The sequence below is a fragment of the Panthera uncia genome, chromosome D1 (assembly GCF_023721935.1).
Source record: "Panthera uncia isolate 11264 chromosome D1, Puncia_PCG_1.0, whole genome shotgun sequence".
Lineage (NCBI taxonomy): Eukaryota > Metazoa > Chordata > Mammalia > Carnivora > Felidae > Panthera > Panthera uncia.
The window spans coordinates 18,188,716-18,208,654 of NC_064808.1; the positions used below are offsets into that span (position 1 = coordinate 18,188,716).

General features: G+C 41.0%; 1 protein-coding gene across 3 annotated transcripts in view; it reads right to left on the minus strand.

The window, feature by feature from the left end:
- The window catches only part of TTC17 (tetratricopeptide repeat domain 17), a 124,354-nt gene extending 113,600 nt beyond the window's left edge, over positions 1-10,754 (minus strand). For 2 of the 3 annotated variants that reach the window (XM_049647773.1, XM_049647766.1), the window contains exon 1: positions 10,544-10,746. In XM_049647773.1, the coding sequence (XP_049503730.1) occupies positions 10,544-10,702 (159 nt within the window). In that variant the 5' untranslated portion in view covers positions 10,703-10,746. Of the gene's footprint in view, positions 1-10,543 lie in introns of all 3 variants that reach the window. The other variant, XM_049647779.1, reaches the window with a different exon arrangement.
- Positions 10,755-19,939: the final 9,185 nt, after the last annotated feature.

The window sequence follows — 19,939 nt, forward strand, 5'->3', positions numbered from 1 at the left end:
AAAAAGTCCAAAATTTTTTTCTTAAAAGTATGATGGGAAACCACTGAAGGTTTTCTGATGCTCTTTGGATCTCTTCCCCCTACAACCCTTAAAAGAGTGACACGACCACACTTATGATCTTTAAAAGTGTAGAGAATACCCAAAAAACAAATAATCCAGTGAAGAAATGGGCTGAAGACATGAATAGACACTTTTCTAAAGAAGACATCCAGATGGCCAACAGGCACATAAAAAGACGCTCAACGTCACTCCTCATCAGGGAAATACAAATCAAAACCACACTGAGATACCACCTCACGCTAGTCAGAGCGGCTAAAATGAACAAATCAGGAGACTGTAGATGCTGGAGAGGATGTGGAGAAACAGGAACCCTCTTGCACTGCTGGTAGGAATGCAAACTGGTGCAGCTGCTCTGGAAAACAGTGTGGAGGTTCCTCAAAAAATTAAAAATAGAACTACCCCATGACCCAGCAATAGCACCACTAGGAATTTACCCAAGGGATATAGGAGTGCTGATGCATAGGGGCACTTGTACCCCAATGTTTATAGCAGCACTTTCAGCAATAGCCAAATTATGGAAAGAACCTAAATGTCCATCAACTGACAAATGGATAAAGAAGATGTGGTTTATATATACAATGGAATACTACTTGGCAATGAGAAAGAATGAAATCTGGCCATTTGCAGCACTGTGGATGGAACTGGAGAGTGTTATGCTAAGTGAAATAAGTCAGGTAGACAAAGACAGATACCATATGTTTTCACTCATATGCGGATCCTGAGAAACTCAACAGAAGACCATGAGGGAGGAGAAGGGGGAAAAAAAAAGTTACAGAGAGGGAGGAGGCAAATCATAAGAGACTCTTAAATACTGAGAATAAACTGAGGGTTGATGGGGGGGAGGGGAGTGGGTGATGGGCATTGAGGAGGGCACCTGTTGGGATGAGCATTGGGTGTTGTATGGAAACCAATTTGACAATAAATTTCACGTAAAAAAAAAAAGTGTGGCGAATAGACTCTATGGGGCAAAAGTAGAAGCAAGGACACTGGTCAGGAGGCTACTGTGCATAGGTTTAAAAGGGAGATGAAGACCACTGGACTAGGGCTGTAGAAGTAGAGGTGGAAAGACATGGCTGGATGCAAGAGACATTTTGGAAGTAAAGTTGACAGGTTATTGATAGATTAGGTATGCGACACAAGAGTCGAGGAAGATTTTGGACCTGAGCAATTTGGTTAACCAGTGTGGTGGGGTGGGAAATAAAGAGTTCAGTTTAGGACATGATGTATTTGTGATGTCTGTAAGACAGCTAAGTGGAGATGTTGAGTGGGCAATTGGATACAAGAGTCTGGAGTTGAGGGAGAGACTGCAGATATGATTTAAGAGAATCCTCAGAATAGATGTCATATTTTATGCCATGACAGGGCATAAGACCATCTGATTAGCACATCAGTGTTTAAGACTCATTAAGAAAAGAGGAATTCAGCAGAAGAGAATGAGAAGTCATGGTGAGGGATTTAGAGGGAAAGCCAGGAGTGAATGTCCTGGAAGCCATGGAGGAAAACAGTTCGATAAGGTCAGAGGACAAGTGCTGGCTGGGGAGCTAAGAGGGTAAGAGAGACAACTTCAAGCTGAGCACCAAATTTGGCAATAAGGCAGGCTCTGGCATATTTTGACAAGACTCGTGGGGATGAAGGACTGACTGGAGTGGCTTGAAGAGACCTATACAAAGAGAGGGAAGAGAGGGACACCTGGGTGGCTCAGTCAGTTAAGCATCCAACTCTTGCTTTCCAACTCTTGGTTTCAGCTCAAGTCATCTCACAGTTCGTGAGTTTGAGCCCCGCACTGGGCTCTGTGCTGGCAGCGTGGAGCCTGCTTGGGATTCTCTGTCTCTGTCTCTGTCTGTCTCTCTCTCTCTCTGCCTCTTCCCCTCTCACGCTGTGTCTGTCTCTCTCAAACAAATAAATAAACTTAAAAAAAAGGGGGGGGGGAGCCCATGAGCACAATTTTCAAGAAGTGCCTGGCTGTACAACATGCAGAAGAATGAAACCAGACCACTTTCTTACACCATACACAAAAATAAACTCAAAATGGATGAAGGACCTGAATGTGAGCCAGGAAACCATCAAAACCCTAGAGGAGAAAGCAGGAAAAAAACCTCTCTCACCTCAGCTGCAGCAATTTCTTACTTGACACATCTCCAAAGGCAAGGGAATTATCAGCAAAAATGAACTATTGGGACCTCATCAAGATAAAAAGCTTCTGCACTGCAAAGGAAACAATCAACAAAACAATCAACTGGAATGGGAAAAGATATTTGCAAATGACATATCAAATAAAGGGCTAGCATCTAAAATCTATAAAGAACTCACCAAACTCCACACCTGAAAAACAAATAATGCAGTGAAGAAATGGGCAGAAGACATGAATAGACACTTTTCTAAAGAAGATATCCAGATGGCCAACAAGCACATGAAAAGATGCTCAACGTCACTCCTCATCATGGAAATACAAATCAAAACCACACTGAGATACAGAGAGGGAGGGAGGCAAACCCTAAGAGACACTTAAGGACTGAGAACAAACTAAGGGTAGATGGGGGGTGGGGTAGAGGGGAAAGTGGGTGATGGGCAGGGAGGAGGGCGCTTCTTGGGATGAGCACTGGGTGTTGTATGGAAACCAACTTGACAATAAATTATATTATATTAAAAAAAAAAAAACAACAAAGAAAAAAAAACAAATGAAGTGCCTGGCTGTAAAGAGCCACCCTACAGAATTCCCCTTGCTTTTGCCATCACAGAGTCTCACGGAGATGCAGGTAGGGCTCACACATGCCCCCTACACACTGGAATGCAAAGCTGTTCTCATTTTTGACCTGACCTGCTGGCAAGCCCTCCTATTCCTCACTTTCAGAGTCCCTTCTGTCCATTTCCACCCAAGCTGCTTCTAAACTGCAACAACTGCCAAACCCCACAGCTGACCCTAATCCCCCCTCAACAATGCAGCTGCCATTTCTCATCCATCTTGCCTCTGCCCTTCCTGATGATTTTTCTTGTTTTTTTTCCTTGTCTCTTGTCACTTCTCCATACTTCTCAATGCCTGAAAAATAGAGCTGACCTTTTAGATGTAACATCAGTGACAAAGAGGATGATTTCCTTTGCATACACAACCTGACCACAGAAGACAGGCCAACAGTGATCTCTGAGTAAGGCTCTTCTCATGTGCATGTAGCACCTTATCTGAAGGCCCAATGGCTGACTCACTGATGGGTTATTCGGAGCTTTAAAGATCTTCCAGGAGGGGTGCCTGGGTGGCTCAGTCGGTTGAGCGTCCGACTTTGGCTCAGGTCATGATCTCACAGTTTGTGAGTTCAAGCCCTGCGTCGGGCTTGGGCTCTGTGCTGACAACTCAGAGCCTGGAGCCTGCTTCAGATTCTATGTCTCCCTCTCTCTGCCCCTTCCCCGCTCATGCTCTCTCTCTGTCTCTCAAATATGAATAAGTGTTAATAAATAAATAAAGATCTTCCAGGAGTCTGAGGCCTCCTGTAGGTTAGCTTCCAAAATGACTATCACATTAGTAAGCAGTGTGAGGCTTCATTCGGACAGTGGTAAATTCCTGAGAGGCAGGAACCAGTTTTCATACTTCCTTATGTCATCCATTCAATAGATACTACTGCAGCCTATGGGATTTAGCATGAGAGATGCAGGAGGTGCAGAGAAAATGGGTATGGCTTCTCCCTTCATGGGGCATGTAGGAGTCTAGTAGGGTATTTACATTAGTAAATGGACACAATATGGCATGGTAAATTCCTTCATAAGGGAATACCAGACACTATAAAAGCAAATAGAAAGAACAGCTTATTTAAATTTGGGCATTAGAAGCTTCCCTGTGCAAGTGATGTTTAAGTTGTGAAGAGTACTGAGTTAGCCAGATTAGGACAGTTCAGCATTTCAGGGGAAGAACATGTGCAAAGCCCCAGAAGCAAGTGAGAACAGAGCACATCTGAGGGCACTGACCAAAGTTAAATATGGCCAAGTGTGTATGTGTGTGTATTCTGGGGGTGAAAGAGGGGCACTGAAGAATGAATAAAGATAAGCTAGAGAGAAGGAGGGGCCAGATCACAAGACACATTAAAGAAAGACCATGTCCTGGGATATGCACCAAATGATTTAAAGGCAATTTTCCTTGAGAAGTGAGAATGGGGGAGAGATGGGAAGACTTCACTTTATTATTTTAAATACCCCCATAATGTTAGACATTTACTTTTTAGAATGCCATGCATTCCTTCTGTAATTCAAATTTTTAATTAAACAAAAGTTTTATTTATTTTTACTTTAGAGCGATTGAGAGCATACACACAAAGGAGAGGGGGCAGAGAGGAAGAGAGAGGGAAGGACAGACAGAGAATCAAGCAGGCTCTATGCTCAGCACAAAGCTGGACGCAGGGCTCGATCCCACGACTCTAGGATCATGACCTGAGCTGAGATCAAGAGTTAGATGCTCAACCAACTGAGCCCCAGGTGCCCCAAAACACCCAGGTGCCCCAAAACAAAGAAAGTTTTAAAAGCTGAGTCTAACTGCACTGGGGAGAATGGGTTGGAAGCAGGACAAGACTAGAGAAAGGAGAGCAGTTAGAAAGTTGTGGCAAGAATCAGGTGGCCTGAATTGGAGTCACAGCAGTGACTATGGGAAGAAGATATAATTAGAAAGTAAAATGGAAAGATTTTGGTAAAGAATATAGGAAACAACTAGATTTCTGACATGGGCAAATGGGTGGATGGTGAATGGTGGGGTCTTTCGTTCAGTTTGGGAAAACAGGGCATGGCACAGGTTTAGGTAGGGTAAAAATGAGTTTAGATTTGATCATATTAAGCTTGAAGTACCTAGAGGACATTCACATGGAATTCAAGGCTTATTAGAGGTCCTGAATCTATAACCCTGGAGGAAAAAATCTGACTTACAAAAAGAAATGCGCTATTCTCAGCACATATATGGTAACTTAAGTCCTGAGAAAAGATAGGATTGCCCAGGTATATGTAAAGAGTAAAAAGAGAAGGCTGAAACAGAAGCTGGAGGTAAAGCAATATATAAAGTTGAACTTCTCAGAATGATCTGTGATCCATCTGTATCATGATCTCCTGAGGGGTTTGGTAAAAATGTGGAATTCTTGGCTCTACTGGTTCAGATACTTTAGTGGCCTAGGAACCTGTATTTTAAGCAAGTACCCCAGACTATTTTTGTGTAAGGTAAAATTTGAGAACCACTGATCTAGAAGATGAGTGGAGGAAGAAGAGCTGGAGAAAAGAAAAGAAAAAAAAAAAGGTTAAGAAGGAGCTGTACTCTGCTCACCCCCAATGAAAAATGAGAATTTCGTGTCACAGTAGCCATTGGAAAACAGCATATCCATCAAAGCACAGTGGGCTGGTGAAAAATAAGCTGTCAGTAAATACTTGTTTAATAAGTAATTGGGAAAAGTATTTAAAGTTATAATTTACCTCTGTATACTTATAAGCTATTACCTACTCTATAGTATAAACAAAGTTAACCCCTGGGAATTTATAAGATAAAAGAATAGTAGGAAGTTGGAAAAAAAAAGGATTGAGTGAGAATCACTTTGATGTCAATGTCTAGGACAAATTACAAAGGTTTAGCAGGTACCTAGCAAGTTAGTGAATAAACAACCATGACCTTTCAGATCCAAGTAAATTCCTGAATATATAAACACAGAGGCAAAGCTCTATGATAAAAAGATGGGCTCAGTGTTGAAAAGCACTGAAATAAACCTGTCAGCTTCATAGTATCATCCAGATGCCCTCTCCCAGATTAACCAATTACTTAATACCCAAATCAAGCCACTCCTTCACTTATAAGCTATTAAAGACCAATAGATAAAGATTTAGTCTGTTTGTCCAACTAAACCTGACAGCTCTTGCTCAGGTCATAGTTGCTGAAATATTACTGCTTATCAAACACTTCTTATGCCAAAGTTGCTAGGTTTCAGATCGTCAGCTTTGTCAGAAACTTCATTTGTTCTAAGCAGTTAAAAGGATCTGTACTTTAAAGACATTTGCTTGATAGAAGGCAAAATGATGAAATAACCCCCAAATTAAATCACACCTATTTTTGACGCTTCTCCACCCACCCCCAATTTAAAGTCATCACAAAACATTCTGCAGAGGTAAAGCAAACTGGAAAAGAGAAGACTTTTACTTCATTATTCCCATTTTTTACTTTTCTTTCTATTTCTTCATTGGTAGGTATTATGAAAGGGGGGGGAAAGCACTTCAAACTTACTGAGTACAAAGTGCGCACTTGCATGTTACTACAGATTTTTACTTACTGCTATCACTAAATGCCACTCAGCAGTTATGTGACTGTGGGTGACTTTCTCTCCTATGAGTTGTACCACATACCCTTTAAGAATTTTTTCCTAGTCTAAAGTACTATTGTTCTAAGATTTGAGAAGGAAGCAGTCGGTAGCTAAGAAATATTATAATGTTATGAGAGTTGATAACAATTATACTCTTTATTTACTTAAAGTTTTAGACCTCCACTTATGAAGACAGAGAATATCCAGAGGCCATGAACCCCAGTGCTAGAAGTACAACTTCTTTTTTTTTTTTTTTTTTTTTTTTTTTTAAGTAGGCTTCATACATGGAGACCAATGTGGGGCTTGAAGTCATGACCCTGAGATCAAGACCTAAGCTGAAGTCAAGAGTCGACTGAGACACCTGGGTGCCCCTTTCCCCTCCCCCACCTATTTTTAGAAGTACAACTTCTTGATTTAATAAGTCTAAGACAAACTGGTAACATTTCAGGAGTTCATTTGTTAGCTGGTAATTCAGAACATGGAATATTGGTTTTTCCACAGTAATGATGTGATACATTATGGTTAGGCTCTTAGGCTAATTCACAAAATTGAATTTAATCTTCAAGTGACTCTCCAGACAATTTTGACAAAAACAGAAAAATAAATATTGCCATACTAGGAAAAAAAAAAAAAAAAAAAGAGAGGCACCTGGGTGGCTCAGTCAGTTAAACACCCAACTTCGGCTCAGGTCATGATCTTGCAGTTTGTGAGTTTGAGCCCCATGTCAGGCTCTGTGGTGATAGCTCAGAGCCTGGAGCCTGCTTTGGATTCTGTGTCTCCCTCTCTCTCTGCCCCTTCCATGCTCTTGCGTGCATGTACTCTCTCTCTCTCAAAAAAAAATGTTAAAATTTTTTTTTTTAAAAAAAGGAAATGAAAAAAACCACAAATTTATCTCAAAGCCTATTCTTCACAGTGAAGTCAACCAAAGGATCCATTGACCTGACTACTCTGTAGATGCTCCAAGTAATGAGATTATAACAGCCCACTCCTTAAGTCCATGGACCCCAAGTACTCTTGCTTAAATAAAGAAAAATTTTCAGGTACAGGGGACACAAGGGGATCAGAGGTATGCCACAGCCCGAAGCTGGGAGAAAAGCATAAAGGTGAAGAGAAGAGGAGCACCTCTTCTTAACTATCCCAACTGCAGTGGGAAAGGAACTCAGACTCTAGAACATTCTCTTCACATCCCAGCTAAGGATTCCCTGAGCAATGCTCCTGGAATTCAGTGGCAGCTCAGTAAACATGGAACCTAAAAACATATAAGGTATGCTTCCCAGCTGAGACAGGGATTGTGGAAAGGAATGATTCCCTAACATGCCATGCTGAGAGCTCACCACTTGCTCCTGCCAGAAGTGACCACAGTTCTGACTGGGAGGACCCTGCCTGGAACAATGGCTGCCTCCTTACTGTGACTGAAGCCCCATTTCAACCCCTTTTCAGGGTTAGGTCTTCCAATATATTTGTGTGTTCACAAGTTTATAGCTGTAACTTGTGGGTGTCTATCTTTATCATTTGCTAAGGCTTGAAATAAAAAAACCAAACAACTGTTCTCTTCTCCTGGGAAGAACTGCTTACTGTACTTACAATTTTACAGTGATGGAAAATACCCCTATGTAAGTCTGTATTTGGGGCAATTCAGATTTTTAATTCATAAGTACTTCTCCACGTTCACTACGGAAAACAATGACCTATCTAATTTGGACAAGTTTAAATATCAGGCAGAGTTTCAAAAGGTATTTGCCACGCTAATATTCTAAAGTTGCCATTTCAGTTTACCCTTAGCCCTCTCCCTGATATTAGACCACTTTAAAACTAAAATCACACTTCTGCTCTCATTTAGGTATTATAACCAAAAACAAGTAGCAAGGAATATGGTATGTCAGTTAGGACACAATATATATATATATTAAGCTTTTAATTAATTGTTGCTGAACATATGAACAGATCTGCAGTACACCCAAATCCATATACTAAAGGGATCTTTCAGTTCTTTAATAAGCATATGCAAATGTGATAATTCATCACAATCTAAATTGAGTTTTGGATTCTGCCCGCATTTGAAATATTGCCAGGAAGGAAAGCACAGGTAATATACCCAGCTATCCGAGTGGCACTCAGAAGATGATCATGTATTCAACTCTCTTACTTTACTTATAAATGTTGCTTTTCCTTCAGATTAAATCCAACTTTCCTTCCCTAGCCTCTTCTTGTTACGCTGAAGACACCAGCTTTATGTCTTCTGGTATAAAATTTTGTGGTTGTATGAACTTAACATTGTAAATGTTATGTAGCAAAGTATTGGACAAATTCACTGAAAAAGACAACTGTTAAAAGCTATAGTAAAGAAATCTTGCTTTCCTAACCTTAAGCCTAACTACTTACTGCAGGAGTGACTTGGCAGATTTCCAAAAGACTGTTCAAATTTCTCCCTTTCTGAGGCAAGTTACAAAAACCTCTACCTTTCCCCCACTGAAGCATAAGTATCCAATGTGCAAAAAAGAAAGAATGCGGGGGTTTTTTGTTGTTAAAAAAACAAATCAGGTTCTACTTTCACATTGCAATGTTCAGCAAATAATACATTTCGACCAGCTTTCACTTTTCAGATGGGCTACTTCCTAGGCTGAGAGGCAGGACACCAAAATGGGAAGGAGAAGTCAATGTCATAGTGTATAAATAGATGTGGCCAAAAACAATATTGCAGAAGAGCCAATAGGAGATGGGCTCCCCAAATTGCAGCAGGAGTGACTTAATTCCATGTATCCCTTCATGAGGGCCTCAAGGAAAATTATCACCAGGAAATAAAAGGGGGTGGGGGTAGCAGCCAGGACTCCCATAAGATTTCTGATCTTTTGTGAAAGAAATAAACTAGCAGTGCTTTCTAGAGTTTCTGAAATGCACACCTATCTTTTAAATCTCAAATGGTATGGCCATGAAAAGGAAATCTTTTCCAATGTAAGTTGGTATAGAGAAAAAAAGTGCCCAATAAGAAGTTAGTCTTTTCTCAGACATACTTAAAAACCACTGAACAATACCAACGCTGATTTTACATTGTTTTACTCACTCGTTACACGAGGTAAAATTTGCCATCACAAGGCAAATCTAAACGAGAACCCCACTTCATACAAAAGTAAACCTTGCACTGTGTTCCTATCATCATTCATTACACACAATCGAAAGGTCCATAATTTCACACGATGACGGTTAATACACTTGAGATCAAGGGGCCAGACTGCATGGGGCACACAATTCACTTCCTAAATGTTTCCTGGACTTTGCAGGATTGCTCTCAAGTGTTGGAAGTCATTAAGTTTACCAAGATTCTGCAGCCGAGCACACGCACGTACTGTTTAGGGATCAGCGGCATTCACAAAATGTAGGCAATCATAAAGTTATGTAAGAAAAGCAGTCCCTCCTCTGAGGAATTAGTTCGGACGGACACACAAGAATCCAGGAAATCGCATATCCTCCTTGCGGGGCCGGGTTACAGGAACTAGGTAAAGAAACAATGCAAAGTACACTGGGAAACGAGGGCAGTTACAGCCGAAAAGATGCAGGCAACGCCACCAGAGGCATCTTCAAGCATTCCTTCGGAAGGAAGGTGTATGTTGTCCCTAAAGAGCCCCTGTTGACCTGGGTAACGGTACAAGCTGAAACCACCTCGTCCCGACACGAATTCCAGCACTGGAAGAGGAGACTGGGGTAGGAAGCATTAGATGACCCACTGCCTAGGGGTGCCGAAGCTGTCACCGCCCTGGGACTCGCGCACAGCCGGGCGCTGCCACCTGCTTTCTACTTCTTCAGGGAGGGCTGGTGACGCGTGGTGGGCCCGAGAGGAACCAGAGGCAAGGATAATGAATCTGCGGTTTCTAAAGCCCAAGCACAACAAAATGTCCCCAGAGTCCGACCCCCACAGCCGGGCGACTCTTCCCACGCGGCACGCTGCCCCAGGGGTGGAAGGCTGAGAACTTGCAGGCGTCTGAGGCGAGGGCCAGAGAACAAATGGGGAGGGGGCGACGCCGGGTCTCAGCGTCGGGGTCGCTCGGGCCCTAGCGCCCGGACCGTGGGAAGGTAGGCTGGGGGCGGGGCCGCGTGGAGCCAAATAGCCAGGGGCCGGACCTGGGAATCCCCCGGGGCGAGGGCGGGCGCGGGCGGGGAGGGGCGCCTATGGCCGCTACCTGCTGCTGGATCTTCCCGTCCTCCGTGACGACCCAGTGCGTGGTGGCGAAGGCCCCTCGAGCCGCCACACTCAGCAAGGCGGAAAGACTGAGGAGCCAGCCTGGGCCGGAGCAAGGCGGCAGCTCGCACCGGCCGCGGACCCCTACTGCCGCCGCCATCTTGCCCCCCCGGCCCGGCTGCTCACACCGGAAGCGGAAGCGGGCCCCCGCCGCCCGCCATCTTGGGGAGGTCGGCACTGGAGGAGGTGGAGCCCAGGGGGCGCTGCCCGCTGACAACCGGCTTTTTCAGCCTCGGTTTCGGCTACCGGGGCAGCCGGGTTTGGCTTTAGGTCGGAGACCGCGTTTTTGTTATTGTTTTCCTGTACGCGAGACGATCTCGTGGGGTGGGAACCAGAGGGAGATAAAAGTAGTGTTCTAGGTGGAGCCTAAATTGAAATAACAGGATTCAGAGAATACATACAGAGTGTGTATGTCTGTGTGTATATATTGATATATATTCTTAATAAAGTCTTGGTTTTCGCTTTATTTCATTTTAATTCCTGGTTGTGCAATATAGTTGGGAAATAAAAGGTATGCTTTGAAAACGCCTAAGGGAAGAGATGGATTCTCTTTTATTCTTCAAGTCTCTTAACAGTAGAAGCTTCAGAGTTGGACTGGTTGTCAGTCAAGGGTAGCGCTGTTCAGTATAAGTATGTAAGCCTCGAGCCACATACAAATTTTTAAACAAAGACAGTGAAATAACACATTTTATTTAACCCATTATATGTAATATAGTATTAGTTCAATATGAAATCTGTACAAGTTACTGAGATATTTTTTGTACTTAGTCGTGGGAATAGGTGTGTATTTTAGATTTAGAGCTCAGGTAATTTCAGGCTAGCGAGATTTCGGGGCTTAAGAGCCATATGTGGGTAGTGGCTACCTCAGGTCTAGGCTGGAAGTCTAGATCTGGAGACCTAAACAGCATTGGCATCACCTGGCAGTTTATTAGAAATGCACATTCTTGGCTCTTCCACCCCTCCCCATCAGATTCTACCTTTCAGCAAGAGTCCCAGGGTACTGGTATGTACGTTAAGAAGCACTTCCCTCTAGTGAACCAACGTGGGGCCAAGCGACTAGCCTGCCTTCTTGCTTCTAGTTAGATATGTTGTTTTAGGTATTTCAGGGCTGCCTTCTAGCTTTGTAGGTTCATTAAGCTTTTGGTTTTCTCTTTGGGAAAAGGAGGGTGAGAATTTTGCCTGACCACTTCCCTACTTTGGCATATTGCTGGAAAACAAAAATAATTGCCAAGTGTTTAAATATAACTTCATACTATGGAAGCAATGACCACAGCATTGGTTTTTAGTTCCTTCTGAAAGCAGGTTTTCTTAGAGGATTGCAGTAATGAACATGCATCTCCCTAAAAATGTGTGGCTTATCTGCTTTTTTGTCTAGTTCTCTGCTAGACAGTGGGTATGGAGATCTGACCACTGAGCAATGTGCAAGCTAGTGGAATACTGGCAGGTTAACAATTGAAATACAGGATGTATTATTCCTGAGTATTCCTGTGTGTGTGTGTGTGTGTGTGTGTGTGTGTGCGTGCCTACTACATATTCTTTATCTCTTTATCTGTTCATCTATCCATGGACATTTGGGTTGCTTTTGTATCTTAGCTATTGTAAATAATACAGCAATAGAACATAAGGGTACATATATCTTTTCAAATTTGTGTTTTTGTTTTCTTTGGATAATTTCCCAGTAGTGAAATTACTGGATTGTATGCTATTTCTATTTTTAATTTTTTGAGGAACTTCCATGTGTGGATGCACCAGTTTACATTCCCAACAACAGTGCACAAGTGTTCCTTTTGCTCCACATCCTTGCCAACACTTGTTGTCTTTTTGATTCTAGTCATTCTGACAGGTGTAATGTAATATCTCATTGTAGTTTTGATTTACATTTCCCTGATAATTAGTAATGTTGAGCATCTTTTTATGTGTCTGTTGGTCATCTGTACGTCTTTTTGGAAGAAAAATGTCTATTCAAGTCCTCTGCTCATTTTAAAATCAGATTATTTATTTTGGGGTTTTCTGGTGTTGAGTTGTGTAAGTTATTTGTATATTTTGGCTATTAATGCCTTATCAGATATATCACTTGCAAATATCTTCTCTCATTCAGATATTTGTTTCATTTTGTTGATGGTTCCTTTACTGTGCACAATTTTTTTTTTTGTTTTTTTGGGTTTTTTTGGGTGCAATCCCAGTACTTTATTTTTGCTTTATTTCCCTTGCCTTAGGAGACGTATCTAGAAAAATATTGATAAGACCAATGTCCAAGAAATTACTGCCTATATTTTCTTCTAGGAGTTTTATGGTTTTAGGTCTTATATTTAGGTTTTTAATCCATTCTGAGTTTGTTTCTATGTAGGAAAGTGGTCCAGGGGCACCTGGGTGGCTCAGTTGGTTAAGCGTCTGCCTTCAGCTCAGGTTATGATCTCATGGTTTGTGACTTTGAGCCCCATGCACTGACAGTGCAGATCCTGCTTGGAATTTTCTCTCTCTCTCTCTCCCCCACTAGCACTCGCTCTTGCTGTGTCTAACTAACTAACTAACTAACTAACTAACTAACTAGTGCTCCAGTTTCATTCTTTTGCATGTAGCTGTCCAGTTTTCCCAGCACCATTTATTGAAGAGACTGTACTTTCCCCGTTGTATATTCTTGCTTCCTTTGTTGTAGATTACTTGACCAGATAAGCATGGGTTTGTTTCTGGGCTCTCTGTTGTGTTCTGTTGATCTATATGTCTATTTTTGTGCTAGTGTCATATGGTTTTAATTACTGCAGCTTTGTAGTATATCTTGAAATTTGGGGTTGTGATACCTCCAGTTTTGTTCTTCTTTCTCAAGATTTCTTTGGCTACTTGAGGTCTTTTGTTGTTCCACATAAATTTTAGTATTAATTGTTTTAGTTCTGTGAAAAAGATTGTTGGTGTTTTGATAGGGATTGCATTGAATCTGTAGATTGCTTTGGGTAGTATGGGCGTTTTAACAATATTTGTTCTTCCAGTCCCTAAACATGGAATATCTTGTCATTTGTTTGTGTCATTTTCAATTTCTTTCATCAGTGTTTTATAGTTTTTAGAGTAAGGTCTTTCACTTCCTTGATTAAGTTTATTCCTTGGTATTTTATTCTTTTTGGAGCAATTGTAAAATGGAATTGTTTTCTTAATATCTCTTCCTGCTATTTAATTATTAGCAATTGAAACACAATTGATTTTTTATGTATCCTGCAACTTTACTGACTTCGTTTTTTACTTCTAATAGTTTTTTGGTGGAGTCCTTTGGGTTTCCTATGTATAGTATCATGTCATCTGCAAATAGGGACAGTTTAACTTCTTCCTTAACAATTTGGATGCATTTATTTTTTTTGTCTGAGTGCTGTGGCTAGGACTTCCAGTACTATGTTGAATAAAAGTGGTGATAGTGGATATCCTTGTTCTTGTTCCTGATCATAGAGGAAAAGCTCTCAGTTTTTCACCATTGAATATGATGTTAGCTGTGGATTTTTCATGTATGGCTGTTATTATGTTGAGGTGTGTTCCCTCTAAATCCACGTTGTTGAGAGTTATCATGAATAGATGTTAAATTTTGTCAAATGCTTTTTCTGTATTGAGATGTCATATGATTTTTATCCTTTCTTTTGTCATTGTGGTGTATCACATTGATTGATGTGCAAATATTGAAGCATCCTTGCATCCCTGGAATAAATGCCACTTGACCAAGGTGAATGATTCTTTTAATGTATTTTTGAATGCAGCTTGCATTTTGTTGAGGATTTTTGCATCTATGTTCACCAGAGATACTTGCCTGTATATTTGTTTTGGTAGTACTTTGTAAATTTTGAACAGCTAAACTTGTGAGTAATTCTTTGTTCAATTAATTATACATTCTTAGCATACGATAGCAGGAAGCATTTCCTGTACAAATATATTTTTATCTTCCAAAAACCTTGGTTAGTTTGACTTTTATTTATTATCTCTATAGAATTTTTGAAGCCAGGAATTGGACAGTGATAAAATGAACTTTCTGGATCATTTCCTCCTTTGGGCCATTTTAACTGAAAGTTGCAGAGAATCTCCATACTGTTTATTCCTTAGAGAAAATATAAGATATAAATATACCTGAGAGAATTAACATTCTGGTTTAAATTCTGTTAATTGATTACCTTTTGCTTCATAGAAAACCAACTTAAATTTTAGTGGCTTAAATGTTTAACTTTAAAACATGATTTATTATATTTCATAGTTTGTTGGCTAGACTCATCTGGGTGTTTCTTCTCCTGCTTGGCTGGGGTCACTCATAAGGCTGCACTCAGCTGGGACCTCAGCTGGGGCTGTCCCAGAATGACTCCACATACATATCTAGTGCTTTAGCTGGAGTGGCTGAAATGGCTAGGAGTGGCTGGGTTGTCTCTCAGGATAGTTATAGAGGCTTCTGACATGGTGGCCAGGCTCCTTGAGGGCCAGACCCAGAACTGGGAAGTGTCTCTTCTGCATTCTACTGGTCGGAGAAGGGAATAAGGGTAGCTCAGATTCGAAGGGAAAAGGAAATAGACTCATCTTGATAAGTGAAGCATTATGTTCAAGCAGATATGGAAGGAATTATTGGCAGCTTACTCTGCATATAGTTAATTCCTTTAGAGGGATTTTGAATTGATAGAAGTTGAAAAGGTGGATAGGGAGGGAGGCTAGTTATGGCAGGGAGGGCTGTAGAGGTATATCTTTCCAACAGCTATATGCAAAGTGAACACAGTTTACAAAGGGAAGGCAGAGAGTACCTAAATATAATAATTTCATTTAGAAATAGTTTGCCAAATAGATCAAGCAGTCTGAAGCATGAGGACTACTATGGATGAGACCCAATGTCTAGTCAGCCAAGGATTCTAATTCACAGTGACACCAGGGCTGCTCTGAGGATAGCATGATGGTCAGCCCCAAAAGAATTTTCCAGATACAGACTTCCCAGACATTAATTTATCAAAAGCCTTACAGCTGTTAATATATTTGGGGAGGACAGTTTCTGTGGAGTAACTGTATTGTCTATTCACTGTAAGTAGCTAAAGATCATACCTGTCCCCACCCCCAGTTTTTACTACCACATACACTCAAATTTCAATATCCTCATTTTTTAAAATTTATTTTTATTTTAATTTACATCCAAGTTAGTTACCATATAGTGCAAAAATGATTTCAGGAGTAGAATCCAGTGACTCATCCCCTATATATAATACCCAGTGCTCATCCCAACAAGTGTCCTCCTTAAGGCCCCTTGCCCATTTAGTCCATCCCCCCACCCCAAACCCCTCCAGCACCCTCAGTTTATTTTCTGTATTTAACAGTCTCTTATGTTTCGTCCCCCTCCCTGTTTTTATATTATTTTTGCTACCTTTCCTTTATGTTCATCTGTCTTGTATCTTAAATTCCACATATGAGTGAAGTCATGATATCTGTCTTTCTCTAATTTCGCTTAGCATAATACACTCTGGTTCCATCCATGTTGTTGCAGATGGCAAGATTTCATTCTTTTTGATCACTGATTAGTATTTGCATGCATACACACACACACACACACACACACACACACACACCACATCTACTTTGTCTATTCATCAGTCAATAGGCATTTGGGCTCTTTCCATACTTTGGCTATTGTCAACAGTGCTGCTATAAACATTGGGGTGTGTGTGCCCCTTGGAATCAGCATTTTTATATCCTTTGGGTAAATATCTAGTAGTGTAATTGCCAATTTGTAGGGTAGTTCTATTTTTAATTTTTTGAGGAAACTCCATACTGTTTTCCAGAGTGGCTGCACCAGTTTGCATTCCCACTAGCAGTGCAAAAGGGTTCCCCTTACTCTGCATCCTGGCCAACATCTGTTGTTGCGTGAGTTGTTAATTTTAGCCATTCTGACAGGTGTGAGGTGGTATCTCATTGTGGTTTTAATTTGTATTTCCCTGATGATGAGCGATGTTGAGCATTTTTTCATGTGTCTGTTAGTGTCTATTCATGTCTTTTGCCCATTTCTTCACTGGATTATTTGTTTTTTGGGGAGTTGAGTTTGATAAGTTCTTTATAGATTTTGGATACTAACCCTTTATCTGATATGTCATTTGCAAATATCTCTCCCATTTCATAGGTTGCCTTTTAGTTTTGCTGATTGTTTCCTTTGCTGTGCAGAAGCTTTTTATCTTGATGAAGTCACAATAGTTCACTTTTGCTTTTGTTTCCCTTGCCTCCAGAAACATGTTGAGAAAGACACTTACTGCAGTCGAGGTCAAAGAGATTTTTGCCTGCTCTCTCCTCAAGGATTTTGATGGCTTCCTGTCTTACGTCTAGGTCTTTCATCCATTTTGAGTTTATTTTTGTGTATGGTGTAAGAAAATGGGCCAGGTTCATTCTTCTGCATGTGGCTGTCTGGTTTTCCCACCATTTGCTGAAGAGACTGTCTTTATTCCACTGGATATTCTTTCCTGCTTTGTCAAAGATTAGTTGGCCGTACGTTTATGGGGCCATTTCTCGGTTTTCTATTCTGTTCCATTGATCTGAGTGTCTGTTTTTGTGCCAGTACAATACTGTCTTGATTACAGCTTTGTAATACAGCTTGAGGTCCAGAATTATGATGCCTGCAGCTTTGGTTTTCTTTTTCAGGATTGCTTTTGGCTATTGGGGGTTTTTCTGGTTCCATACAATTAATATCCTCATTTTATGATGAAACTCAAGTTCATTCTATTAAAACCTTTTGTGAGTTTGGGCTTTTTGATCTTATCACTTTATAGAAAGTTAAATTTTAGTTTTTCCTAATTGGAATACCATTTCCTCATTTTTTATTTGTTCTCTGTTCCTTTTCTGATAAATTTCTTGAGGAATACTAACTGGAGCTGCATCTAGTATTCTGTGTATCTAGGCCTTATCTCAGATTTTTTTAATGTTTATTTATTTTTAGAGAGAGAGAGACAGAGCACAAACAGGGGAGCGGCAGAGTGAGGGAGACACAGAATCTGAAGCAGGCTCCAGGCTCTGAGCTGTTGGCACAGAGCCCGACACGGGGCTCAAACCCATGAACTGTGAGATCGTGACCTTGGCCGAAGTTGGATGGCTCAGCCGACTGAGCCACTCAGGTGCCCCTGAAATCTTGTTTCTATTATCAACTCTCTATGACCAGAATTTTACTGGATTTTCTTACTTCTGATTGCATTAGTTTTACCTAATAAATGTGAAACTTCTAGGAATCAATCTACAATTTCTTAGGTTTTTTGATAGATTAGATTTCATTGGTCTAAGTTTTAGTTTCCATCGCACTTGCTAGAATTGAATCTCATTTTTTCCCACCTGACCAGAACTGCTTTGAGTTCCTCCTATAGTTTCCAACACGGGAGAAGATAGTGTGCTTGGGGAGCACACAGGTGCATGGTCCTGTACACACCTTGGGAGGAAAGGCTTCCGAAACAGAATGAAATCTAGTGGGGTCTGAAGGATGAATCCATTAGCTGGATGAATAGGGGTGGAGTCGGGGGTGGGTAACAATGATTTTCTTGACTGGGGAAACATGCCTCAGTATCAGAAAGAGCACGGTGCCCTCTGAGTCACTGAAAGCAGTTCATTATCATAGATGAGGAATTTAGGAGCCCAGGGATTGAAACTAGGAACCTAAAAGCTTTGGGATAGCACCCCAACCCACTTTTTTGTTTTTAGCACAGCCTGGCGTTCTTAAAGCCAAGTGTTCCGCAGTTTTTGTTGCCTCCATCTCAAATGCTTTTCCTTGAGATCTTCACTAGCCTGGCTCCAAATCATCATCCAGGTCTTGGCTCAAATTAATTCTTTACAGACTTTTCCTAACCATGCTTTCCATGTTAGCTCTTACACATTGTCACATTAGAATGCTTCAGCATTTTCATACTTCTACTCTCTGAATTCAGCCTATTTATCAGGCTCTGTGTACTAGAATGTGAACTCCCAGCAGTTTGCCTCTCTTGTTCATTACTATGTTCCAGAGCCTGAAACACTGCCTTTGACTTTTTATCGAAAGCTTACCATGTGCCAAGCGCTGTTTTAGGTAGTTGTGATTATCAGTGAGCAAAATGCAAAAATCTTTCCCTTTGTGGCATTTTAGCCACATTACATTCTATCAGGAGAAGACAGAGTAAACAACATGCAAGTAAACTATACAGTATGTTAGAAGTTGGCAAATGCTCTAAAGAACATGCAGCAGGGTTAATTAAGTGGGATTTGGAGTCTTGGCAGGATAGAAAAGGGGCATTGCAATATATCATGTTCCTTGAGAAGGTGATCTTTTGAGGATTTGAAGGAGATGGAATTAGACAAGCAGATAGAAGGGAAAGAGTAGCCAGTGCAAAAATCCTAAGGCAGGTGTGTCTGCCTAGGCTGCAGGAAGCCAGGTGACTGGGGCAGAGTGATGGAGAGGAAGGACAGCAGCTGAGGTCAGGGATGAAAAGCCATGGCATTTTTAAAATTTGTATTCTGAAATGAGCCACTGAACAGCTTCAAGTAGGAGTGGATCTCTGCTGTCATGTTTAGAACAGGCTGTCAAGAATCCAGTGTAAGAGCAGGGAGATCAGTTAGAAGGCTACCATGAAACTCCAGGCAAGAAATGATGGACAAAGAAATTTGGCAGTCCTCATCATGTAGGTGGTACTAAAGCTACAGGACTGGCTGTGATCATCAAGGGAATTTAGATATCTCGTTCTGATCCATTTAAATTTTGGCTTTAAAACACTCCTAACAGGGGCATCTGGGTGGCTCAGTCGGTTAAGTGGCCGACTTCAGCTCAGGTCATGATCTCATGGTTTGTGAGTTAAAGGTGTCAGGCTCTGTGCTGATTGCTCGGAGCATGGAGCCTGCTTCTGTTTCTGTGTCTCCCTCTCTCTCTGCCCCTCCCTCATTTGCGCGCTCTCTCTCTGCCTTTCAAAAATGAATAAATGTTAAAAAAAAATAATAAAAATAAATAAAACACTCCTAACCATTCTACTTCAGGAAGACTTTTAGTAAAGGCTGGCAGTCAAATGAAGACATTCTGACTTACTTTACATATTAACTTGAAGATGGTAATTAGTTATTTCACAATGTTTTGGCAAGTATGTATCTGCTGTTTTGCTTCAATAAAAATAACCAAATCCTTTTTTTTCCAGAAGTATATGAGTTCTTAAACACAAACCTCAAAGGATGAAATTTAAAGATAACTTGCAAGACTGAACTCCTTGAAGGCAGAGCCAACTTGTCCATCTTTGTATTTTCAGTCTAACACACTGCTTGGCAGTATTGATTGCTTGGCAAAATAAAAGCAATCAATAATCGATATCCAGGAATCTTAAGTTACATAATCATAACACATCAAGACACAAAA